The sequence below is a fragment of the Copadichromis virginalis genome, linkage group LG15 (genome assembly GCF_057382275.1).
Source record: "Copadichromis virginalis isolate Kocher_CV1m ecotype Utaka linkage group LG15, C_Virginalis_male_GT1.1, whole genome shotgun sequence".
NCBI classification, from domain to species: Eukaryota; Metazoa; Chordata; class Actinopteri; order Cichliformes; family Cichlidae; genus Copadichromis; species Copadichromis virginalis.
Genome location: NC_140632.1, coordinates 40586884 through 40614647, shown reverse-complemented (window position 1 = coordinate 40614647; position 27764 = coordinate 40586884). Strand labels below are relative to the sequence as shown.

The window sequence follows — 27764 nt, the reverse complement described above, 5'->3', positions numbered from 1 at the left end:
AGGAGTGCGACTCGGCTCCCCCGCGGGGCTGTGATTGGTCTGCGGGGTGGCGGTGGGGCGGGGCTGTGAGATTACAGCAGCATCTCTCTCCCTCCGCAGATCCATCAGACATCTGGAGCAGCCCTACCCGGGAATCAGACCCCTGAGCATCGAACGCTGACACCCTCCACCTACTCACCCCGGTGTTCGCAGTCTGTTTCCCGACACGTACCCGCTCTTCGGTGTTGCTGTGGTGGCTCTGTGGGCTGCATCTCCGGAGGGAGGCTGCTGCGCTCCGGAGAGACGGACGGTCCGTTTCTGCCAGTGAAAACACGGAGGTACTAAGCCTAAACCCGGGAGGATGGTGATGGACTGAGCTGATCCGACGTCTGAGAGGTTTTTAGGGCCCGATGGAAGCTGCGACACATCTGGACCTGGAGCGTCTGGATCCCGGCTCCAGCTTCAGTCTGGATTAAAGAGCCGTGCTCATCACCGGGGGTTCGGTGTATTTGTTTTCTTCTTTTAGTTTTTGCCCTTTCCTCACAGATAAACGGTCCTGATTGAGAGTTTGAAGGAGCAGGCGGATCCCCCTCCTCCTCCTCCCCCTGCTGGTCTGGATTAAAGCCCATCAGGATCATGAATCATCCCCCCTCCGTGACTCTAATCTGGGTTTTACCGAGCTGGATTTAAATCTGAGATCTGATCGGGATTACTCTGTTCCTGGTTCTGATCGGGTCACATCTGGCCCGGTCTGAACCGGTCCCGGAACTGGTGTGATCTTTGACTCGGTCCCGGTCTTCTTGGTGCTGGTTTGGGGGAGGTCTGCTATCATCATGCCGACGTCCCGGCCTGGTTCGGAGCCGGTGGAGTTCTGGGTGGACGGATCAAGGCGGGACGGGACTGTGGAGGAATTCTACACCCTGAGCTCGGAGCTGGGCAGGTCTGGACCACATTATGGGGGGGCAGGGGAAAACCGATGAGTTCATATGGACACTTCATTGGGCCAAAGTTGCCTGCATGAGGGGTCCATGTGATCCTTCAGGATTAACTTTGGCCACACTTTATAATCCATCCCGTGGATTACAGAGTTACTCATTTGAATGAGGTACCGGTTAAATACTGGTTCCTGTTGGAATTTAACGGGAAACACCGAAGCAAGAAAACGAAGCTTGAGCTTTGGTGTCAAAATGTTGTCAGCAATCTTTGTCTTCTTGTGTAATCACAGAGTGAAAATGTGTTTTATGCGCAGCATCTTGCTGTCTGCACATTCACGTTGTGTAACCAATATAAGATTTCAGACTGCGCCACTTTAAGCAGATTTAAGTGAAGGTTGTTAAAAATATTGATAACAGTAAAACACAGCTGCATCACGTGCTTGGTGCACGCGTATAATCTATCTATCTGGTGTATGTATCTATACATATTTGTAATGATTTTCAAAATGAGGTATATTTTTTATCAAAGAGGTTTTGCATTTTTAAGACTAGTATTTGATTTGGTTATTTAGCTTTTAGCTCTATCTAGGTGGTAAATTGGAATATTGTACTGGCATCTATCCAATTTCATACTTACTTTTTGATGATAGGGGAATTATTTCCATTTGCCGATACAAGTTTTTTTGAACAATTTACAATACAGTTTGTCAAACATTTTATTAATATATTTGAACACTTTACAGATTTTTATTAATAAATCATATTAATATCTTCCAGGTTTTCAAGTCAGTATTGATGTGGATATTTTGAAACATAAAAAATGACAACATAGAAATAAATACATTCAAATGTCTTGCATTGATCAATAAGTACTTCGGTTGCTTAAAGTACATTTAGCTTACACGTCTCTACTTTGACTGCAGCAGTTTTAATCCTGTACATTTATACTGCTGTGCTTTTGCTCCAGATGCTCTGACGCTTCAGTGTCTGCCAGTCTGGGTGGCTCATGTTTAAAAACCATAAAAAGTCAGAGCAAACATGGAATTTGAGCTAAAAGACAACAAAGATGAGTCGTGAAAGAGACCTGCAGACTGTTTGGAGCTCGGGCAGTTTGTTCGTTGTTTGAATGTTTACAGCGTGCGGTGGACTGTGTGTATTTACACACTGTGTTTGTTGTTATCTCAGCAAACACCAACACCCACAACACTGACAGCAGATCTGCAGAAAATGATGAAAATGATGTCAGCAGTGAAATCAAACGTGTGAGCATGCCGCCACCAGTTCTATTACCAGGTGTCCTGTTGCCATGGAAACCAGCCAGGACTGTGTGAGAGAGAGAGAGAGAGAGAGAGAAAGAGAGAGAGAGAGAGAGAGAGAGAGAGAGAGAGTCTGTGGTTGCTTCTCAGATGGATCTGTTTCCTCCATCTGTCCCGGCAGAATACCAGATCCCTAACCACACACACACATACACACAGAGTTGTGGTTGTGATCCCATGTCTTAATTGGACTTACCCTTAAGTAATCTTACTCTAATCCTAACTGAAACCCAACTCTGTTCCAGCTATAATCTAACTAAATCTAACTTTAACAGGCAGGTGTGAAAAGAAAAAAGCACACTCATAACAGAAAAGATGGGAATAAAACATCTCAAATAAAAACTCAACTTGATTTTTTTTGTATACGTCCACCAGCTGTTAAACCTTATCTAAACCTTTTTAATTTGAGTAACAGATAAGTTGAGTTTCATACTGCCAGATTCTATTGCAGAATCTGCTGGGGCATTATTGGATGGATGAACCCGTTGTGCATGTTTCAAACACAAGGACTTCCTCTTGTAGGACCAAAAGTACCTACAGATTCGAGGCCTCTATGTTAATTGGTTTAAAAATACTATTTTGAGAGAAATGTGTGAGATGTGTAAAATGTGGAGCTGCCACAGCTGCTGTAGTTCTATAAAAAGCCTCGTGTAGATGAGGTCGTGAAATTGTACTTCAAAATTAAGGAAATTATTTTGAAAAGAGAAATTATTTCTCTTTTAGCACAAGAACAGTGTGGTGGGGGTTGTAAAGAAAGAAAACCCCACACAAACCTGGAAGAGTTGAAATGGCTGGCAGTGGACAGCTGTGAGAATATTGATGGTTACACCCTCGTGCAATAAAGAGGATGTATGCAGTATAACAAGACACAACGATCAATTTGTTGCACTAACTCATCCACACGAGGCATTTTGTAGAGGGAACAGGAGCCATGGCAGATGTTTGGCTTTACATGACAACTGTAATCTCCGCATTTCAAATTAATCTTGAAATTTTGACTTTAATATAAAAATGGACATTCATTTTTTTTTTCTTAATGTGGCCCTAATTCTCCGTCGTATAGTCTAGTGCAGGGGTGTCCAACTCCAGGCCTCGAGGGCCGGTGTCCTGCAGGTTTTAGATGTGTCCTTGATCCAACACAGCTGATTCAAATGGCTAAATTACTTCCTCAGCATGTCTTGAACTTCTCCAGAGGCCTGTTAATGAGCTCATCATGTGATTCAGGTGTGTTGACCCAGGGTGAGATCTAAAACCTGCAGGACACCGGCCCTCGAGGCCTGGAGTTGCCTACCTCGGTCTAGTGGAACATGTCTGAATGCCCTTCAGTGGAACAAACACTAGTTTCTTGGGTTTTTTTCACTGCACCAACATTTAAGTACCAGCAGGAACCAGTAAAAAGTCTAAATGTTGTGTCATTCATACAGTAGAATAATTATCAGTGTTTCCTGAAAATGAAACTAAATTTTAGTACTTAGTTCAAGTGCCTGTTTGGCTCCAATTAAAGAATCTCAGTTCCTCCTTTTCAGTAGCTCAGACTGGTTTCCATGTTGTACACACAGGTCTTTGCAGTGTTCAGGTTTAACTGTTTTGTGTTTCCTTCCAGAGGAGCGACTTCTATTGTGTATCGCTGTGAGGAGAAACAGACCCAGAAGCCCTACGCTGTCAAAGTCCTCAAGAAAACGGTCAGTGAACCAGCATGATGGAGACTTTAGCAGTCCAACAATATATAACATGTGCACAGATGAGTCGAAACATTATTAGCAAGAAATGATGAAGAAAATAACGTAGACTGTCCAGTTAGAACAGTGCAAGTCAAAGTCTAGGAGCCAAAGTGTTGGTTTGCCAAACTGTGTTTGATGGGGTTCTTCTGATTCTTGGTGGTTACCAATCCAACGTCCCGGACGGATCTGCTGCTAATATCTTTGTGATATACAGGAAACCTTCAAAAATCTGTAGGGTAACACTGTTTCAGCAGAAGACATTTGTTATATTTTGACTTATAAGGGTAAATCCGTCCATTCTGATAATGTTTCTTCTGTTGCAGATTGACAAGAAAATTGTTCGCACTGAAATCGGCGTTCTGCTGCGTCTTTCTCACCCAAACATTGTAAGTATATGCGATATATGTTATTGGGGTTTTCTCTCTATAACTGTAGGGTCTTTACCCTACATTATAGAGCACTTTGAGTGGTTTTGCACTATCTAAATGAAACTAAACTGAATGGAAAAGAGGGTTGAGTGCCTAAACTAGGTTTTGTGCCGAGCTGTAACGATGCTTGTTTAAGGGAGTCTGTGGGAATTGGGTTGTTCTTGGACCCAGCCTTGGTTCCATTTGGCTGCAAACAGGTAAACGTTTTTCTGAAATGCATTTTCAAAACCATCAGAAACTTAAACGTGGACCTGCATTTGTAAAGAATTATTTGATGGGTGGAAATGGAAGTCTTAGCCCAGAGATCCACTAGACCCCAAATGATCTATCAGATGACAGCCAATAAGCTCCCAGACTGTGAGCGGTCTAGTTCAAGTCAGGTCACTCGTAGAATATTTATATGTATTACTTAATCAAAACTTTCCTCCAGCTTTTAATGTCGTTGGATAAAAGCGTTGTAGAGTTGTGAACTTTCAAATCAAATTCAAATTCAAATTTTATTTGTCACATACAGTCATACACGGTACGATATGCAGTGAAATGCTTACACAACTGCTCGTGACCTAAAGAAAAAAAGAAAAGGCTATGAATAAGAAATAAATATGAAAATTAAAAAGGGTAAATTTAACTGGGAAGGAATAAGATAAAATATAAAAATTAAAGTTGAAAATAAAATAACTGTACAACAAAATACACAATACACAAATACACAGTATAGAAATATATAAGAATGTATGAAGAAAAAAAAATAATTATATATATATATATATATATATATATATATATATATATATATATATATATATATATATATATATATATATATATATATATATATAAAATGTCCAGTGTCCACATTTGTGTCTTGTGCAGTGCAAATATGCTTAAAGTGATTTAGTGATGAAGTGATTCGATTAGATGACCACACATCTAATCGAATTAGTGTAAACAAAGTCCAGAATGTCCAGCGGACAACTTTGAGGAATTATTCTTGGTCCATTCATGTGAGTCACAAATAGTTGAAATAAGTGCAAAATATGAAAATATGGAAGAAAACACCAAAACAGACACTTCGGGTTCTGCCAGGACATGAATTAATGACTTAATTTATAATATGCAGAATAAATCAGTTCATTTTTATTGTTCATGTTCACCTGGTCTGGTGTGACTGAATAATCTCTCTTATTTTCAGTCGACTCTAAAATTTTCCCCATAAATCTCTCTTTTCTTTGTATCACTGATTTTAAACACGACCCTTTAATGTGAGCTAAAACACTTGTTTATGAGCTTGTAAGAATTTAGATTCAACTTTATTTCAGTCTGAGCATGGCCCAGAGTTCATCTACCAAGTATGCAAGCTATAGCATGTATTCTAATATTTTATTTAAGACAAGACTGACGCATCAGTTCTGTTTTTCTTTTCTTAGTACTGTTTTAAAAGCAGGTCGATAAACTGCACCACATCAAAGTACGTGATGTGTGTGCTTTTTTTATTGTACTTTAAGTATTGAACTGTCTATTGTCTGTTTCATGTTTGTTTCTTTATTTGTTGAATCTGGGACAATGATGACTGAAAACATGAAAAAAATCTCGTTACTATGTTCCTGCTTGGAAAGTTCAAAAATACTTCAAAGTGTTTGCTCTTCTCAAGCATGTTTTAAGTGATATTGAGTGTTTATGTACCAGAGGCAGAATCAGTTGGTTTTGCCTTCACTATTAGTGCAGTTTCAGTTAGTGCCTGTTGTTTACCTGGTGGTTAGGCTTTGGCACTAAAAGCTACTTAGGCTTTAAAGGCTGGGTTTAGGCTCTGAAGGATCCTTGAAAAGGTTTACAGGCCTAGGCTGGGATTAAGTTGTATTAATTAACATCTAATCCACCCTGAAATGAATTATTGGATGGAGGGATGGATGAATAGGAACAACTTGGTTAAGATTAGGTTCTATAAAGTGCTTAGTTAGGTTAGGTTTAGGTTTTACGCTGATAGATAATTAGTAGGTTCAGACACTTAAAATCCTGAAAGGGTTTAGGAAAAGATTGTGCTTATATCGTTCACATTAGAGTTGGGAATGACACAACCAAACCCAGGATGCTATTCTATACGACATCTTCATGTGTCACTGAGGAACACCAATGGCTTTGACAAAACTGGACATTTTTGCACTCTTACAGTGAATTATTCAATTACCAGTAATTTGAGCAAATAACAACAGTCCCACAGAAGTTCTATTTTTATATGGACATTGTTATTTACATATATGACTCTCAGTACTCGCTCATGCATTTTTAATATATTTCTGGCTTCTTGTGCTTTCCTGTGGCTCAGATCCAGCTGAAGGAGATCTTTGAGACAGACACAGACATTGCTCTGGTGCTGGAGTTGGTGACTGGAGGAGAGCTCTTTGACCGGTACGTACACACTCACATTAGCTGCTTTAGCTGTCCTACTGACATTGCTGTAGTTTTTGTGTTTAATTGAAAGTATCACTGGTTGGCTTAGTTTGAGAAATCTTTGATTACAAGTTGGGCTGTAGTCTGCAGTTCAGTTACAGTAGCTGTTGTGCAGTTGTAATGGCAGTAGTTGCTGTGCTGCATTTGTTACATTAGTTTCAGTGGTGTGTGTAGGTATATGCATTGCTGTATCATCAGTGGTTGCACATGCTGCATCAGTTGTGTTGGTTGGTCAGTTGCAGGTGTTGATCGAGATGGTGAATAGTGGAGTTTGGCTCGATCCATTTTGTTGTTATGTTTAGTTACAGATGTTGAGTTGGTGTGTTTAGATTTGCTGCAGCAGCTGTTGTGATTGGTGGAGTAGCGAAAGTTGCAATCGTCTATTTTTGGTATATGGTTTTGTTCAGGGTTAGCAGTGTGGCTGTAGTGGCAGAGGCTGGTTTTGCTGCAAAAGTTGTGATGTTTGGTTGCTATAGTTAAGAGCACAATTCCTGCTAATGAACCAATCACTTAACTTGGCAGTTTTCCTGTAGTTGCAGTGGTTGCCATGGTTAGATGTTGCTGTACTTTGGGGGTTTTAGGAGTTGCTGTGTCCGGTTACAGACGTTTCTGTAACTGAAGTTCTATGTTTGGGCACAGAGGCCCCTGTGTTAAGTTACTCATGCTGTTATTAAAGAACTTGTCATGTTTACTGGAGGTGTTACTGAAGTTTCCGTGTCAGCGATTGGTCATTTACATAAATTAACATGTTTAGTTGAAGCAGGTGTTGCTGTGTTTCGGTGGCGTTGTTGGTGTAATGTGATGTGGTTGTTTTGACTGCATAAGTTGCCATTTTTACAGGCTACAACAGCTACAGCTACAGCGGTTTGCTCATTTTGTCCTGAGACTTCCAAACTGAGATGCAAAAGTCAAAGAGAATGAAAGAACTAACAGCTTGTTCCAACATCTCTGTTGGAAAACCGAACCAGACAAACACGTACATTAGTAAAGTGTAACCAATCAGAGAACAGATAAAGAGATGCTGCTCTTGATTTTCATGTCATTTTATCTTTGACTGTATTTTTGTTTCCAGGATTGTGGAACGTGGTTACTACAGTGAGAGAGATGCTGCTCATGTCATCAAGCAGATTCTGGAGGCTGTGGCGGTAAGATGCTGTATTCAGTGTCTGGTTTGACTTTGACAACGTTTTATTAAATTGTAATAAAAAATTGAATTATTGTGGAAACAAAGGCCTCTACAGGCTACGAGCAATGAGAGGAACTACAGAAATCCTGAGAGGAATTACAAAAACAGACTCTTTGCCTATAAATAACCCTTACAGGCCCAAATGCTGCTGTTATTAATTTAAAAGCAAAGCTTTAGCTGCTGTTTGGTTTAGTTGCTGTACTTCCCATGTTTAATCCCTGGTGCTGCCTTTGTTACAGTAGTTGATGTACTTGCAGGAGAGGCTTATTTTTTGACCTGTGTTTGGTTACATGTGTTGCTTAAATTGGTTGGCTTAGTTGGAGTGGATTCCTTGTGTAGCTGTAGGTCTTGCTGCCACTGCAGTAGCTGGTTTCATGGTTGTTGTTTGGTTGCAGTAGCTTCCGTGCTGCAGGTGCTGCTGATACTACAGTAATTGGTTTAGTTGCACAGTAGTGATGCTTAATCACATTTTCAGTAGTCGCAGGTTTATTTAGAGTAGCTGCTGACAGCTGGCATTGAGGCTCAATTTGATCTATTTGGCTGGTGTTGCTATACTTTATACTTCGTAACTGCTTGGTGTGGTTGCAGCAGTTGCTATGTTTAGTTGCAGTTTCCTCCGTTGACGCGTAGTTGTTTGGCTGCATTATTTTGCAGTAGTTGCCATATTTATTTCCAGCTTCTGTCATTCCACTAGTTTGTTTGTTTGATGTGGTTGCTATGTTTAGTTACAGTGTCGCATCAATTGCCATGTTTGGTTGCAGGTGCTTCTTTTGATGTAGTCGTTAATTCAGTTGCAGTAGTTTCCACGTTTAGCTTCTTTTGACATGCAGTAATTGCTGTTATTTTAAGGCTTAAAATGGAAGAAGGTCTGGGAACCTGAGCTCTGTCTGGGTTTTCTGCTTCTGATCAATCAGCTGCAGCGTCTCTGCTGTCTGTGGATCATTTACCTCCATCCACCCCTCTGCTCATTAGATTACTGCTCGCCCCCACCAGCTCTGCTCAGTCTGTGCAGCCTCACACCAAACCTCAGCTTTAAACAGTCTGTTTATAGATCTGAAAGGTTTCATGGAGAGCAGGTCGTCAAATCCGTAGAGGCAATGTATGTAAAATTAAATCAACACTGTCAAAGGTGTTGGGCTTTTATCCTCATCTGATGGAGCTAATTTACCGTTTTTTTGGTCACAGGCTGACTAGAAACGTATTAAGCTGATATTTATCTGAAAGAACTAGATGTGACATTTCATTAGCACAGAAACATTATACGGCTCTAACAGGAGTCTGCTATCTTGCCATTCAGAAGAGGATTTTTTTCCTCGTGTAGGCGTGAGCCCTCCTCCAACTAATGAATCACAATCTTCCTGTTTCTCAACAGATTTGATCAAACGTTGAAGTGGCAAAGAAATCATATTTAAAGGTCAGCGTGCTATGCTTAATACAAAACCAAGAAGCATTCACTGACATGCTTATACAACACTGTACTGAACACAGACACACAGAATGAGCTGATTAAAGAAGCGAGTGAATCATAATAACATGTCATTATCGCCAGCATGAGACATCCCAATCTTTTGATGATCGTCTGAAGCTTTTTGTTGCAGCTGCGGTTCTTTCTGTAAGCATAATGCAAAACACACTCAGGCTGAGAGGCGTGTCTGCCTGTCAAGGCAAACTCAGGGGACCCAACACAGGTGTTGATGTGTTTATACTGTTGATGTATAAACATACTGTTGAGATAATTTTAAACACCCAGCACGCCCCTACGGGCGGTTTATCCTTCAAGCTCGGGTCCTCTACCAGAGGCCTGGGAGCTTGAGGGTCCTGCGCAGTATCTTAGCTGTTCCCAGGACTGCGCTCTTCTGGACAGAGATCTCCGATGTTGTTCCCGGGATCTGCTGGAGCCACTCGCCTAGCTTGGGAGTCACCGCACCTAGTGCTCCGATTACCACGGGGACCACCGTTACCTTCACCCTCCACATCCTCTCGAGCTCTTCTCTGAGCCCTTGGTATTTCTCCAGCTTCTCGTGTTCCTTCTTCCTGATATTGCTGTCATTCGGAACCGCTACATCGATCACTACGGCCGTCTTCTTCTGTTTGTCTACCACCACTATGTCCGGTTGGTTAGCCACCACCATTTTGTCCGTCTGTATCTGGAAGTCCCACAGGATCTTAGCTCGGTCATTCTCCACCACCCTTGGGGGCATCTCCCATTTTGACCTCGGGACTTCCAGGTTATACTCGGCACAGATGTTCCTGTACACTATGCCGGCCACTTGGTTATGGCGTTCCATGTATGCCTTGCCTGCTAGCATCTTGCACCCTGCTGTTATGTGCTGGATTGTCTCTGGGGCATCTTTACACAGCCTGCACCTGGGGTCTTGCCTGGTGTGATAGACCCCAGCCTCTATGGATCTTGTACTCAGAGCTTGTTCTTGTGCCGCCATGATTAGTGCCTCTGTGCTGTCTTTCAGTCCAGCTTTGTCCAGCCACTGGTAGGATTTCTGGATATCAGCCACCTCCTCTATCTGCCGGTGGTACATACCGTGCAGGGGCCTGTCCTTCCATGATGGTTCCTCGTTTCCCTCCTCTTTCTTGGGTTTCTGCTGCCTGAGGTATTCACTGAGCACTCGGTCAGTTGGGGCCATCTTCCCAATGTATTCTTGGATGTTCCTTGTCTCATCCTGGACTGTGGTGCTGACACTCACCAGTCCCCGGCCCCCTTCCTTCCGCTTAGCGTACAGCCTCAGGGTGCTGGACTTGGGGTGAAACCCTCCATGCATGGTAAGGAGCTTTCTTGTCTTTATGTCAGTGGCTTCTATCTCCTCCTTTTTTCGTCCCTTGCCTTCTTGTTCCAGTAGCCCACTAGATATATATATATATATATATATATATATATATATATATATATATATATATATATATATATATATAGGGGGTGCAACGATACACAAAATTCACGGTTCGGTTCGATATTTTTTCGATACAAAAAATGTTCATGCCTTTTTAATTTGTCATTTATTAAAATTATAAATATATATTTTAACTCAAAAGTACAGTTTTTAAATTTAACCCTAACCCTTGTGCGTGTTTTTTATTTTGACAGCGAATGCGCACCTGCGGACCACTTATGTGCAGCCCTGGTTATTTAGCTCGTCATATTGCAGCCACAGAAATTATTTTGTCCATGAAACCATAAAGCTGCACTTTCTTTTTGCCTTATAGTCTGATTTGTCATAACTTTTCCGTTTTGTGGTAAGCTTTTCTTTGGCTGTCACTTCTTCACCCTGACCTGTCTTATTTGGCTCAGCAGAACTGAAATGCTTTTACACGCTCACTCACATAAGCTCAGCGATTCTCTGCGCGATCAACCTCTCACATGTGTAAGCTGCGGGAGATTTCACTTGTCATGTTTGCATAGTAAGCTAACGATTAATAAGACGATGTCAGAGGAATTGGTGCACAAATTATCATCACTCACAGATCAGTGCTGTCGCTCTCTATACACAGTTCGCACGATTGCAAAGTGAAAGCAAAAAAACAAGCGCAAATTCAAACGCGACTTCAATATGTCACATATTGACAGTGGCTCACCGATGCCAATGACATAATTACCCAGCTACATTTCTGAAAGAATGCAAAAGCATTGACATATATTTTTCCTTCCTACAATAGCCCGACGGGCAGGGAAGAGATAGATTTTGGTAGCCGGACTGAAAAAATCGCTAGCTCCAGGACGTCGGGCTAGCGATATTGCGAGCCCTGTATCTGATTGAGGAATCACTCATCTTTGGAAAAGAGAGTTTATTACAGAGAAATGTCTCTTTCCAAAATAAAAGCTATACTATCCGCTTCTTCTGGGCTATATTCTCAGCAGCATAAGGAGAATCATGTGCTAACAGCTGTCTAAATGACTCGGCTAAAGTTAGTAGCATGCTTGCTTGTTTTTGTCTGCTTCCACTTGTCTTTGCACTAGGATGATGTCGGCGTAAATGTGCAGTCATATTCGTTGTGTTCCCACTAGTGCTTTCAGGTTAATCTCGTTGAAATGACCTTAACGCCACAACACGGCAAATCTCCGTTAACGAGCTACCGCCGATCGCCCCGTGCATGGGGCTAGACGGCCAACACGTTAACGAGCTAACTGCGCTAACACACTAGTTCCCACCCATGTAATTGAGCATTGCGTGGCACATCCAACATACGGTTTTACTTTAGTCCATGACGCGCTTACCTTCAGGGTCCTACGTCACATGAAAACCAAAATAATTCCAAACGCCAGATCTGAATGAGGGTGGGGGAGGGTGGGGGAGGTGCCCTGCGCTCTTCCTTCTGACGATGCTGTCTGTGTTGAGCGCTCAGTGGATCTGCGCTCGACAGTGCAGCCTAGGCGGAGTAGTCGAACGCAGATTCACTGAGCGCTCAACACAGACAGCATCGTCAGAAGGAAAATTGATAAAATAAATTACAAATGTTGTATTGTTCGATACATATGCGTACCGAACCGAAAGCACTGTATCGAACGGTTCAATATCGATACGAATATCGTTGCACCCCTAATATATATATATATATATATATATATATATATATATATATATATATATATAAAACACCCAGCACGCCCCTGCGGGCGGTTTATCCTTCAAGCTCGGGTCCTCTACCAGAGGCCTGGGAGCTTGAGGGTCCTGCGCAGTATCTTAGCTGTTCCCAGGACTGCGCTCTTCTGGACAGAGATCTCCGATGTTATTCCCGGGATCTGCTGGAGTCACTCGCCTAGCTTGGGAGTCACCGCACCTAGTGCTCCGATTACCACGGGGACCACCGTTACCTTCACCCTCCACATCCTCTCGAGCTCTTCTCTGAGCCCTTGGTATTTCTCCAGCTTCTCGTGTTCCTTCTTCCTGATATTGCTGTCATTCGGAACCGCTACATCGATCACTACGGCCGTCTTCTTCTGTTTGTCTACCACCACTATGTCCGGTTGGTTAGCCACCACCATTTTGTCCGTCTGTATCTGGAAGTCCCACAGGATCTTAGCTCGGTCATTCTCCACCACCCTTGGGGGCATCTCCCATTTTGACCTCGGGACTTCCAGGTTATACTCGGCACAGATGTTCCTGTACACTATGCCGGCCACTTGGTTATGGCGTTCCATGTATGCCTTGCCTGCTAGCATCTTGCACCCTGCTGTTATGTGCTGGATTGTCTCTGGGGCATCTTTACACAGCCTGCACCTGGGGTCTTGCCTGGTGTGATAGACCCCAGCCTCTATGGATCTTGTGCTCAGAGCTTGTTCTTGTGCTGCCATGATTAGTGCCTCTGTGCTGTCTTTCAGTCCAGCTTTGTCCAGCCACTGGTAGGATTTCTGGATATCAGCCACCTCCTCTATCTGCCGGTGGTACATACCGTGCAGGGCTCTGTCCTTCCATGATGGTTCCTCGTCTCCCTCCTCTTTCTTGGGTTTCTGCTGCCTGAGGTATTCACTGAGCACTCGGTCAGTTGGGGCCATCTTCCCAATGTATTCTTGGATGTTCGTTGTCTCATCCTGGACTGTGGTGCTGACACTCACCAGTCCCCGGCCCCCTTCCTTCCGCTTAGCGTACAGCCTCAGGGTGCTGGACTTGGGGTGAAACCCTCCATGCATGGTAAGGAGCTTTCTTGTCTTTATGTCAGTGGCTTCTATCTCCTCCTTTGGCCAGCCTATTACCCCAGCAGGGTACCTGATCACGGGCAGGGCGTACGTGTTGATGGCCCGGATCTTGTTCTTACCATTCAGCTGACTCCTCAGGACTTGCCTGACCCTCTGCAGGTACTTGGTGGTTGCAGCTTTTCTAGCGGCCTCTTCATGGTTCCCATTCGCCTGCGGGATCCCCAAGTACTTGTAACTGTCCTCTATGTCTGCAATGTTGCCTTCTGGTAGTTCAATCCCCTCAGTTCTGACTACCTTCCCTCTCTTTGTTACCATCCGACTACACTTCTCCAGTCCGAACGACATTCCAATGTCATTGCTGTATAGCCTGGTAGTGTGGATCAGTGAATCGATGTCTCGTTCACTCTTGGCATACAGCTTGATGTCATCCATGTACAGGCGGTGGCTCACAACTGCTCCGTTCCGTATATATACATATATATATATATATATATATATATACGTATATATACATATATATATATATATATATATATATATATATGTATATATATATATATATATATATATATACATATATATATATATATATACATATATATATATATATATATATATATATATATATATATATATATATATATATATACATACATATATATATATATACATATATATATATATATATATATATATATATATATATATATTAGGGGTGCAACGATACACAAAATTCACGGTTCGGTTCGGTTCGGTTCGATACTTTGGTGTCACGGTTCGATATTTTTTCGATACAAAAAAATGTTCATGCATTTTTAATTTGTCATTTATTAAAATTATAAATATATATTTTAACTCAAAAGTACAGTTTTTAAATTTAACCCTAACCCTTGTGCGTGTTTTTTATTTTGACAGCGAATGCGCACCTGCGGACCACTTATGTGCAGCCCTGGTTATTTAGCTCATCATATCGCAGCCACAGAAATTCTTTTGTCCATGAAACCATAAAGCTGCACTTTCTTTTTGCCTTATAGTCTGATTTGTCATAACTTCTCCGTTTTGTGGTAAGCTTTTCTTTGGCTGTCACTTCTTCACCCTGACCTGTCTTATTTGGCTCAGCAGAACTGAAATGCTTTTACACGCTCACTCACATAAGCTCAGCGATTCTCTGCGCGATCAACCTCTCACATGTGTAAGCTGCGGGAGATTTCACTTGTCATGTTTGCATAGTAAGCTAACGATTAATAAGACGATGTCAGAGGAATTGGTGCACAAATTATCATCACTCACAGATCAGTGCTGTCGCTCTCTATACACAGTTCGCACGATTGCAAAGTGAAAGCAAAAAAACAAGCGCAAATTCAAACGCGACTTCAATATGTCACATATTGACAGTGGCTCACCGATGCCAATGACATAATTACCCAGCTACATTTCTGAAAGAATGCAAAAGCATTGACATATATTTTTCCTACAATAGCCCGACGGGCAGGGAAGAGATAGATTTTGGTAGCCCGACTGAAAAAAATCACTAGCTCCAGGACGTCGGGCTAGCGATATTGCAAGCCCTGTATCTGATTGAGGAATCACTCATCTTTGGAAAAGAGAGTTTATTACAGAGAAATGCCTCTTTCCAAAATAAAAGCTATACTATCCGCTTCTTCTGGGCTATATTCTCAGCAGCATAAGGAGAATCATGTGCTAACAGCTGTCTAAATGACTCGGCTAAAGTTAGTAGCATGCTTGTTGTTTTTGTCTTTGCACTAGGATGATGTCGGCGTAAATGTGCAGTCATATTCGTTGTGTTCCCACTAGTGCTTTCAGGTTAATCTCGTTGAAATGACCTTAACGCCACAACACGGCAAATCTCCGTTAACGAGCTACCGCCGATCGCTCCGTGCATGGGGCTAGACGGCCAACACGTTAACGAGCTAACTGCGCTAACACACTAGTTCACACCAATGTAATTGAGCATTGCATGGCACATCCAACATACGGTTTTACTTTAGTCCATGACTCGCTTACCTTCAGGGTCATACGTCACATGAAAACCAAAATAATTCCAAACGCCAGATCTGAATGAGGGTCAATTTGCCTGTTGCAAGGAGAGCTTAACTTCTGTCTCGCTAGCTTGCCCTGCGCTCTTCCTTCTGACTATGCTGTCTGTGTTGAGCGCTCAGTGGATCTGCGCTCGACAGTGCAGCCTAGGCGGAGTAGTCGAACACAGATTCACTGAGCGCTCAACACAGACAGCATCGTCAGAAGGAAAATTGATAAAATAAATTACAAATGTTGTATTGTTCGATACATATGCGTACCGAACCGAAAGCACTGTATCGAACGGTTCAATATCGATACGAATATCGTTGCACCCCTAATATATATATATAGTTTCTGAGCATGGCTCAGTTGGAGGTATTGCTGTAGTTGCAAAGGTTGAATGAGTTGTGGTAACGACCATGTTTAGCTGTGGGAGGAGGTTGTTTGTTTGTTGGTTTAGCTGCAGAAGTTGTTGCTATATTTGCAAGGTTTTAATTCATTTTGATATTAACCATGTTTACTTGCAGGTGTTGCTGCTTTGGCAGGATTTGCGATTTTTGGTACCAGGCTTACTGCTGTAGCAATAGATTAGATTTAGCTGCAAGTGTTTTGGGTTGCTTGGTTACATAGCTGGCTAATTTAAAGTCACATACGTTGCTGTAGTTACCAGGTTTGTTTTAGTGCCAGTAATTGACATGTCTAGTAGGAGGTACGGCATGAGTTGCAGTGGTTGGCATAGTTACAGTAATTTATATATATAGCAAGTGACATTATTAATTGCATAAATTACCCTGTTTAGTTGCAGGAGTTGCTGTAGCCGTGGTTGATTTAGTTGCAGGTGTTGCTGGTATCAGTGTTGTTGCACATGGCAGCAGCGTGCAGTGGCTGCAGGTCTCTTATGTAACAGCTGCTTCCATCCTGCTGCTGAACAGATTAAAACCAGAGAGGATTAACGCACGCACACACTCGCACACACTGACCACAGCTGACCTACATCTACAAGAGAAACATACGCCCCTTTATGTGTGTGTGTGTGTGTGTGTGTGTGTGTGTGGGGGGGGGGGGGGGGGGCAGGATTACAGTACTGTTGTATTTGTTGTATGTGATGTGAGTGGCATTAATCTGTAGCACAGAAACATCCCGCAGCCCCTGAACACAGCAACAGCTTTAACAGCAGATTCTCAGCATCTGAGTAAAGACCCTACAAGGTTGTGTTTGAAGTTAGAAACAAAATATAAAAAGAAATCCATATTTAAAAGCAGAAGTGGAAAACGACACAGAGCCCGTCTGCCTGTTCTGAATTACAACCCCACACCTTCACCAGCATGAAGGAGGCTCTTTGACTTCCTCACAATGTCAGCAACTGATTTTGTGATTCAACATCAAGCCGTAACGTGAACCTTCTCTGTGGCTCTTTTCCTCCTGTTTGGCAGCTCAATCTTCAACATCCTTTGTCCTATATATAAACCATCTCTCCTACGCACATCTTTGCTGCTCAACCTGACCTGTTCCTCTGATGTACTCATTCCTAATGCTGTCCATCCAGCTCTTTGGAAAATCTTCACCGTAGCCACCTCCAGCTCAGTTTCCTGTCTTTTTAAAGTGCCACTGTCTCCAAACCAAGCAACAAAGCACATCTAGCTGTTATAATCTATTTAATTTCATTTATATAATGCCAAATCACAACAACATTTACCCTGAGATGCTTTATATTGCAGGGTAAAGACCCTATAATGATACAGAGGTAATCCCAACAATCAAAGATCGCCCTATGAACAAGCACTGTGTGTCACTGTGGAAAGAAAAACAAGAGCGCGTCTGTGGAAACAAGAAAAACACCCTTTCAGCTAGATTGCTTGTCTTTATTTGTAAATAACATACAAAAAAAACCTGGTCCTTTAGAATAATCAACAGTACACCGTTTTGTTATTTACCAGATAATTTTACTAAAATGCTGTAAAAGGCACCATCACCACAAGAATAGTCAAGAGATGAGGCCATGGCCCTGTGATGCAAACTACGCCTTGATAAAGTTTTGATATTGGGCTCTATTCCAGTTCTAAGGCTAGAAACGTGTTTATTTTTGCTGCAAAGTTGGGGATTTTAAATTGGGAGTCCATGGGGACTGACTCGCTTTTGGACCAGCCTCAAGCTTCAAGTGGCCATTAGAGTAAATGCACTTAAGCTCTGGCTTCATTTTTCAGTCCAGGAAGTTTCCGCTTGATGAGGCAACAACTGGATCATCTTTCCCATGTTTTTCATGCTTTTCTTCTCTGTGCTTTAGTATTTACATGAGAACGGTGTTGTGCATCGTGACCTTAAACCAGAGAACCTGCTGTACGCCGACCTGTCTCTGGATGCTCCGCTGAAGATAGGTAACAAACTCTCTACATACCCTCCACATCTGAATACAACAGAATGAAATGACAAGTTTATCATGTTCCAACACAAGTTGTGGAAAATATTTTTCTGTTATTATCGACCACGCTGTCTGTTATCATCAGTGGTGAAACAGTGCAGTTTGGAAATGCCGAGTATGACTGTGATGAGACATCGATGATCTAAAACACATGAAAGTAAAACAAAACTCGTTTCCTGGCTCATAACAACAGGAAATTATTGCTTTGTTTACTTCAATTTTAAACATTTGCAAATAACATGTCAGTAACTGCCCTAAAGACTGTTTTCAAATCTGCTCCTATCATCTCAATTATGTCAGCTCCTATTGTGCTTATACTGTATGTAAAATAAAAATCAGCATTCTTAAAATAACCACAAACCGTGGTCGTCTTGTGGCCCTGAAAATATGCATGAACACTGGAGTTTGCTGTGAGAGCCCAAACATTTGCATACAGATTTAGCATCAGTCTTAAACTGAGGTTTTGCATACAGCTCAACCTTCAGTGTCTTTGGCTGCATTTGAGGCATTAAACTTGTGACTGCATCATATTTCGAGCTTGTTTAGTCCGAGAGGTAAAAACTCACAGAAACATATTGTTGGCTCAGAATTTGGTTCATTTTTGGAGGAGCTCCTGCGTCCAGATGGCCAGCGAGCCCTCGGCTAACAGATACAGATGGAAGCCTCCGTTCCTTTCGAGTGAAACTCTTCTCCACCAACACCTTCCTTTAGTTCAGAGACTTGCCTGCAGAAAAACACATTTTCCTCCACCTCCACTGCTTCACCCCCTCATTTCTCTTAATATAGAAACAGGAAACTGAACAAAACAAATGCATTACAAGGTTTTTATCTCGCTTCAGTCTGAATGAAAGAAAATATTCTCTTCTTTTACAGCTGACTTTGGTCTTTCAAAAATCGTAGATGACCAGGTGACCATGAAGACAGTCTGCGGTACTCCGGGGTATTGCGGTGAGTACCAAACTTAGCGTGTAGTGTGTAGCGTAGCTATGAATACCACATTCACTTAAGCTCACTGTATTCTTATCTATATGGCCTCCAATCACACAACATTAGTCATCTCAAAGTCCTTTGTACTGTAGGTTGAAAGCCTACAGCACAAAATAGTCAAACGATCCGATATAAACAGCACTTGGCAATCAGAGAGAGAAAAATTTGCCTTTTAATAGGAAGAAACTTCCAGCAGAAAAAGGCTCAGGGTGGGGCTGCCATCTGCTGCGACCAGCCCGGGCTCAGAGCAAACAGTCGATGGCAAAAATAAGACTCAGCTCACAGAAACAACAAACAGGACAACACAAACTACTGCAAAGAAGCATAAACGAGTGAATGAGAGAAGAGTGATGGAGAAGTGCTACGAGTGTCATGTGAAAATTCTCAATTTTCACTGTGATCCTTCTAATCGGCTGAAGGCTGAAGGACAACCAGATAATGAGAAGTTACAACGTTAAAATTATTTTTCAGCATTGCTCTGAGCAGGATGCTTCTATTTTTGACAATGTTGTCAGTTAATTAGTACATCCTCAAAAACGACTGCAGTGTTGCTCACGGTAGTACTGGACATGTAACACCATCCAGAGAGGATTTCTGTTTAAACACCAGATTTTTAGGACCAAACACAGAATGACTGGATGGTGTCTCTCCCACAGCAGCACATCGTGTTTGAGGAAGACTCAAACACTCCAGCATAGTGTGGGACCTTTAATCTCAGTGATACGACATGGCACAGCAGCAGGACTTGGTGGTGTAGTAACAGCCAATGAGCAGCACTTTGAGGTGTGGGGAAAGTTAAAGTGGTGACGATATGGCAGCTGACGCTCTGGATGGTGTCTGTAGATGTTGCTGTAGTAGGTGTAGTATCAGTAGCAGATGTGTTTATTCACCTGCGTTGCAGTGATATATGCGAGTGGGCAGTAAGGCGTTCCCTGTGGCGTGTTCTCTGTGGCGTGTTCTCTGTGGGATTTCAAAAACTCTCTGTTAGAGCTTCTGTCAGCCATCTGCTGTCTAACAGACTCCTCTGCTTGCAGCTCCAGAGATCCTGCGGGGAAATGCCTACGGCCCTGAGGTGGACATGTGGTCGGTGGGCGTGATCCTCTACATCCTGTGAGTCCATTAACACCTTGCTGCCAGTCCAAGCGTACACTCACACATATATACTAAAATATTCATCGCTGACTCACTCTCATCAGTATATAAGTTTTATGGCCCATCTGATTCATGACAGCCATTTAACACAATGACATAATGTGAAAGTCTGCATCCTGTTTATCTGCTTTCCTCAGACAGCAATTAAGCTTTTAATGCTGCCTTCAAATGGATCTGAGACCGACACACTGCTGTGGTTTCTCATCTAGAAGGGATGTGGCAAAATAAGCGTCCTTTCCTAGACTCTTTCCTTTGGTTTGTTTCCCCAGACTCTGTGGGTTTGAGCCCTTCTTCGACCCAAGAGGGGATCAGTACATGTATAGTCGCATCCTCAACTGTGACTATGAGTTTGTTTCTCCGTGGTGGGACGAGGTCTCCCTCAATGCTAAGGATCTGGTGAGTTACACCAATGATTTGACATTATTATTTATGTTAAATGTGAAGAAGTGCAGGACCTCACACTTTATTTTAAAGCTCTCAGACATGTTTTAAACTCTCGCTGCCCAGGACAGCGTAGTAGAAACTTAAACTGACCTGAAAGACTTTATACTGGGCATTGACTGGGATTGGTGACATCACTGGGACTTCACACTTTATATTAACTTGTCTGGAATCACTTTGGACTTGGATGTATATTTGTGATGCTGTTTTTGGACGGCTTGGTACGTGTTGGATCTTTGGTTGGTGTCGACTAACACGACTAAGGCTTATGCTAAACTAAAACTAGACTTGACTTGAGTGGAGACTTGTTTGAAATGATATTGAGATTTATGGAATGACTTGACACACTAAATTGTCTTGGCCTTTACCTCTGGATGACTAAAGATCCATTTCTTGGTGTGATTTGAATTCAGAATGAAGTGAATGACTTGATAATTCACATGAGCCTGATTCTACATCTTGAATCTTAACATTTATTCATAGATTGGACTTGGACTTGTTTGAAGGCCTCGGTTTGTCCTGTCTGATTTGTCCGCAGGTCAGTAAGCTGATTGTCCTCGACCCTCACAAGCGCCTCAGTGTCCGGGAGGCCCTGCAGCACCCCTGGGTGCTGGGCAAAGCTGCCCGGTTCTCTCATATGGATACTACCCAGAGGAAACTACAGGAGTTCAACGCTCGACGCAAACTTAAGGCTGGTCCTTTGTCATAGTTTCATTTCACAGTGATTGGTTTTGTGGGCATCAAAGGTCATAGAAGACTTTTCTGTCATTTTAAGATTTGAGTTGACATTTTGGGAGATAAACTAGGGAATGACTCTTGTACATAAAGCCCAAAATGAAATCTGCTCAGAGCATCTGCACCTGTATACTATGTGGCCTAAACTTTTATATACACACACATAGACTAGTTAAACTGCAGGTGAAACTTCACCGGGGCTCCAGATTCCACCCACCAAGAGTTGGCTTTCAGATGATTCAAACTTCATGAATGAGGTCAGTAAAGATCTTAGTAAAGCTGGCTCTGGTGAGCCTGGGTGCAGCATAAAAATGTAAATTCAACAATCACAGGATTTACATTCGAGCGGGCAGTTGGTAACAAAATCATATTTTTTCTACATGGCATTTTGAATTTATTGAAATTACAGGACAGGGTAATAGAGAAATATATTTAACAGGGAAGAGGAAGCTGAAAGCAAATATCAACTCAACATAGTTGACAAATCTGCTTTAAAGACTTTTAAAAGATCCTGAATGCTCACTCACTGTTCTGTGTGCTGACAGGCGGCCATGAAAGCTGTCGTGGCCACAAGTCGGATGCATGAAGGTTCGCGGCGTCGCACAGACAGCTGTGACATTCCAGGTTCAGGGGCTTCCAGGCAGAGCAGCATGCAGCAGGACCCGCCTCCTGAGTCTGCATGCTCCACCCAAAAAGACAAAGAGGCTCCACCTCCTGACCAGCAGTTGCCACAGGAAGTTGAATCGAAGTCTGCTGACCCAAACGCCCTCAGCCCCTCTCCTCCACACAGCCCCAAACTACCCAGCTCTGATGTCACACCCGCAGGGCCCATCCCCACCAGACCGCCACTGCGCGCTGATGGGCTGCGACAAGTATCTGTAATCCCTAAAAGCATGCTGGTCCAACCCCGGCCGCCGCAGAAAAGCTGCTCTGTCATAGAGCCAACCCCCAGAGTTGGGGCCACACCCACACTGGACTCACCCCCGAGTCCCAACAACCTCAGCAATGGCTTCACATCTGGGGCGGAGCCTACCAGTAAGACCACCCACTGCCAGTGATCACATGGCAAAATTAAAAAAATTCTCGACTCTGCTTCAGTTTCACACAGAAGTAAAAAACGTTCAGCTTTCAGCAGCTAAATGAACTTATTTGGACCAAATTACAGTAAACCCAAAATCTGCAGCTCACATTTAACCCGCATCACCACACGTCTGGGATCTCTTTGGCTTACATGCTAACAGATACGGATTCATGGAGGGGTCGCTGGACATTTCTGAAGATGGGCAGGTGTTTTATCTTCTGTTTTTTAGTATAAAAGTATAAAGGCCTTCGATTATTTAGGAGAAGTAAAAATAATTTCCCCCATCAGCACTCGTTTATGTGAGGGTTGACTAAAAACACAAGAAATGTAATAAATGTGAATTGTCTGTTAAGCACTTCAATCTCAGCAGCACTGTCGAGCTTGTTTGCTCATTTTCACTGAGACAGTGGACGTGTTAAGCTAAGTCAGTGACAAATAACCAGCATGCTGGGGAGCAGTTATCAAGGCCGTGCACATTTGGACTGGAGGGTGTGTTAGCATTTAGCTCACCCACTACAGCACTTCATCAAGTAGCTCTGAATTATTCAGCACATCAGCAAGACTCAATATATTTTTGCAAAGACTCAACATATTTGGAAAAAATTCGAATAATAAAATAACTCGTAAGAGCTACAATTTATTTGTCTTACCACAGAAATGAACCAGTGACGTGTGTGTTTACAACCAAAATGAAGCACTCGATCAGTGACACTGGACGATGGCGTCTGTTATCACACCTTCTTACTTACAACCGGTATCAAAAGGGAGCTATTATTTTTTAAGTTCTTATTTTTTGTTATTTTCTGTAATATGTTACAGTTTGAGCTGTTAATATTAAACATGGCTAACATTTCAAATAAAAAGGTGAACGTATGTAAAAGTTATCCATATATGCAAAAAACTCAGAACTCAAAACTGTTTTCTGCTGTTTTTTGTATTTCTTTTTAAATGTATTATTTTTTAATGTTCAAAATCTTTATGTTTTCATCTGCTACAGGCAGTATATGCTTACCTAGTGTCAGGCTTACAGAAGTTAGCAGATTTGAAGAAAGTGTTTTTTGGGTGGGGGTGTGGGGGACGGATGAATAGCTCATTTCTGACAGGATGAATTGAGGAGTATTTTTAACTCTGCTAACTCTGCACTTACTATCTCAGTTGTAGAGATTTGGGGAAACTTCAGAAATAGGCCACTGTGGCGTTCAAAGTAAACTTTAATGGAGCACACATTAGAAAAGTAAAAACTAACACCCAGAAAGTTTCTGGATTACTGCAACTAAATGCAGTTATTGACTGAGCAGTTTATTAATACAGAGTTTTTAATAACCCAGATTCACCTACAAAATCTGCATCTAACATCAAAGAGGTTAATCGCCGGAGAAATAAACGACAGGTTTTCTTCAGGGAGGAAAAAAGTGCTTCATTTTTGCTGCAAACATTTATTTTGGTCTTTGCAGACTCCCACATTAAAGGGACATTACAACATTTTGCACCAAACACTTTTGCTAAATTTGACTATGACTCACATGTCCTACAGTTAGCTTAGCATAGCATAATACTGGCAATAAAGAAGCAGCTAGCTTTAAGTCCACTTTCCACCACCTTCAGACTTAACAGCCCAGATCTCGTAAACAGACTTGGACTGCTATCATGTGGGCTTGATGAATGTATCCGGTACCTGAGGAATTAGGATCAAATTTTGACTCTGTTTCTTTTCTTTAGCGTTTCTGTGGTAACATTTGGGTGAGATCTGGCAAAGAGCTGACTGTTTGTGGGCCTAGATTGTGATTGTGCCTGCTGTGATTTAGATTTGCACCACAGCTTGGGTTTAACAAAATCAAGTTCAAGTCCAACATTCAGATAATGTATGGATTCCCTAACTGAGTGGCACCGCAGGCCGACCTTTACTGCAGCTAAACATTTAACAATCTAATTGAAAAGAAAAAGGAATTCGTTCAATTTCCACAAAGAGGCAATAATCAATTATTTCTATCCTATCCCAGGTTTAATGTTCATGCTTTCTGTCTGTTGGCAGGTGTAGGTGGAATTTCCTCCATACTTAACACAAAAACATGAAACTGAAATCCATGCTGATCTTTTCCTTTAAGTCCTGCTCTGGGACAAACTGAGACTTGAGTATTATGTTTGGGCTTCTTCTTCTCCTGACGCAGAAAGCGGACTTTTCCTGTGATGCTCAGGACAGAGACTGATTGTATTTTATTAAACGTACACAATGACTTGGCGCTCACCTGCATGAACGGATGCTCTTTATTCATGGACAAGGAGAGAGAGCGCAGCTTCATTTCTCGGCTTTTTCTTCTTCTTCTGCATCCCTTTTTTTAGCATGCGCGCTCAGACGCTTCAGACTTTCATGTTGCTGTAAAACTCTGAGTTTTTTAATCCTTTTTACTATTTACCGCCGACACCCGCTGCCGTGATTACGCAGCTGTATGAGTAAATAGAGTTCCTCCAGTGTGTAGCGTTCAGGTAAGTAACTCGTGTTTGTGATCTTCTCGTAAAACGTTGTGTTGTTTACACTTTATCAGCAGTGACGATGCGATCTTATTTGCACTGTACATACTGTAGTTTGGTTTTAGACAAGTTATTACTAACAATTTTACTGCTCGACTCGCTAAGAAACATGTTCAGTGTTTAAGCTCCCAAATATACCAAATTTGACCTTCGTGGAAAATAAACCCCTTTCATCCGATCTAAAACCACACGTTCTACCTCTTTTTGTACAGGGGCTTCCAAAATGAAATGAAAAGATGCAGATCTGGAAAGAAAATGAGATGAGACAAGAAAGATCCAATTTACATTTACACTTAAAGTTATGGTGGCCAAGACAGAACCAACAGAAAGTCTGAGAAAACACAAGCAAGCCAGCCAACAGTGTATGCTACCTAGCAGGAAACATTATACTGTTTGCTGGTTCCACAGTAGTTAATCGCTGTGAGGTTTTGGAGATGTTAGAGGAGTTTGTAAGAACACTACATTGGCTACCGAGCGGTTTCTCAAACATTTTGTTTGATGTGTCCAATGTCCACTCACGACACCACAGCTCATTAGTCAACAAGTCCTGAATTTATCACGAGCCAGTGCAGGAAATTCCTCTTAACTGACCGCACATATGCTCACACAGAGCAATTCATTTGTTTGCTTAATCACTGAGTGAGGCTGGTCAGGAGGCTCGCGATGAACTGGCTGCTTCAGATGTTGTTTATCAGCATCTGATAGCAAGGCCACGATCTCCGAAAAATCATGGAGAGCCTTGCCAAGATGTCCAAGCCGGGATGCCTCTTACTTCATTGTTTTCTGCATTCGTTCCTTGTCTCACTGCAGGCAAGCAGTTTTCTTGTACTGCATATGAAGAATGGACACGACGTTGGTTTTTTGAATAGATGAGAGGGTGGATAGCTCATGTATCAGCTGACACTAGCAAGCTTGGTTCGTAAGCTGCATCCATTAGCGTAAGGTGAATGATGCAGTATTCTCTCACTGTGCTTCTGAAAGTGAAAGAAGGATGCTTAACTGCATCTGAATGACATCATCTACAGTTGAATCCGCCTCCAGTTGTTTCTCAGCAGAGAGCTCAGTCCACAGTGAACCGCTTCACATAAAACCAGTCCAGTCTCTACTTTATCGAGACGTTTTCACTTTGCAAACAGCAAACCTGCATCACAGCATCATGTCTGGAAGATAACTAAAGCTAATATCTCACAGCTTTGATTCTCAGCGGTTAAATCACCCACACAGACGCCCTGCTGATTTTAGGATCAAATCTTTTATTTTAAAAGAAGCTAATTATGTCTGCAGCACACCAGGCTGGATGAACGTCATTATATATCAAATTTGTAAATAATATTAATATGTTGAAGCAATGCATATATCTGGTATGTGATTTAGCTATCTTTTGATTCTTTTGACTCAATTATTTTCAGAACTGAGTTAAAAGAATCTCATTTTAAAGCACTTTAAGAAGAAACGTGAAGAGATGCAGTAAAGTCTCATTAAGCAGTAAACTGTGGTGTTTACAGCTGCCTAAAGGTCTCTGCTTTGTGTTCTGTCTCAGCCACCATACAAAATCCTAGATTATGAAGAGGAGCACATTTGTTCCTGAAGGGCTTTTCTTTTTTAAAGAGGACCCACAGCTGTAACCAACACTGCTCCCACAATTGATGAAAACTGATGAATGGATGGACATGCTGATCACAAGCTTACCATCTCATAAATTCAACAGTCTGTCTAATCGCTGTCCCATATTTTATTTAGATAAAAAATATATTTGCATTTATGCATCAAATCATTCTCTTCAATTCAGACCACTCACCCGGGTTTTCACATGGTTACATGGGAAGTAATGAATCATTAAAAAGGAAATATCAAACCTGCAGTTTCAGACTGTCAGTCACAAAACATATTTTGGATTTGAATTTCAGTTTGTGATTTGGTTCCTCTTTAAACCATTCAGTTAAAGCACGAGTTTTCCGTTGGACAGATGTGTCACAGCTGGATGCCACGTTTACCTGAGCACAGGTGTTTAAAGCTTCTTGCCAGACGGAACACACTGGATAACTAGCAGTCACGGTGAACGCATGTAACTGTATATTTGATTTATATCTATACGCTTCTGTAAGAACATGAACATTTTGCTTCTATTTATCTAGCCTGTTAGAGATTTGCAGGGTGGGGTTGAAGTGGGTGGGGCTACAACTGTAAATGGTATTTGTTTTGTGTTTGAGTATAATTGTACCTTTTTTTAAAGATTCTGACAGCTGACATATAAAGTGACAGTGTAACAGTCTGAGCTGTTACACGTGTATCTTTGCATGTATTATTTAACTTCCTTTGATCACATCAGATTGAAGAAGCAAACAGGGAGTTTGAATCCTGCAGGACTCTGTAACAGCTGCTCAGCTGATCTGAGGTCTGTTTGAATGAACTTTTGCTGCAGGATGTTTCAGGCAGGGTTTTGCATCACATGTACAGTAAAGGATATGAATCACTCATTGCTTCTGGTCTTCTTTCCACACCTTTGCTGTCAGCCAAAGACGTTTGGAGGACAGACGGATGCAGTGTTGACGGTATTCTGGTATTTTCTGGTATTTCTTTTGGTGACAAATGAGTGTGCTCATCATACACACGTTTTGTTCGTCATACTCTTTCTACTTTTAAATAAAATAGAGAATTCTAGTGTGAAAATGCTATCATGGCGTCTAAATTCAAGTGTCGCTTTCAATATAATCGGACAG

The 27764-nt window shown here is 42.0% G+C and overlaps 1 protein-coding gene across 1 annotated transcript; it reads left to right on the top strand.

Annotated features, from left to right (window-relative positions):
- Nucleotides 1–11: 11 nt before the first annotated feature.
- On the top strand, nucleotides 12–27521 carry LOC146693064 (calcium/calmodulin-dependent protein kinase type IV). Its single transcript, XM_085433412.1, has 11 exons — nucleotides 12–919; nucleotides 3834–3912; nucleotides 4275–4337; nucleotides 6703–6785; nucleotides 7900–7972; nucleotides 17985–18075; nucleotides 18993–19067; nucleotides 20141–20216; nucleotides 20528–20654; nucleotides 21238–21390; nucleotides 21980–27521. The coding sequence occupies exons 1-11, from the start codon at nucleotides 813–815 to the stop codon at nucleotides 22490–22492; spliced, it is 1440 nt and encodes a 479-aa protein (XP_085289538.1). The 5' UTR covers nucleotides 12–812; the 3' UTR covers nucleotides 22493–27521.
- The last annotated feature ends 243 nt before the right edge of the window (nucleotides 27522–27764 follow it).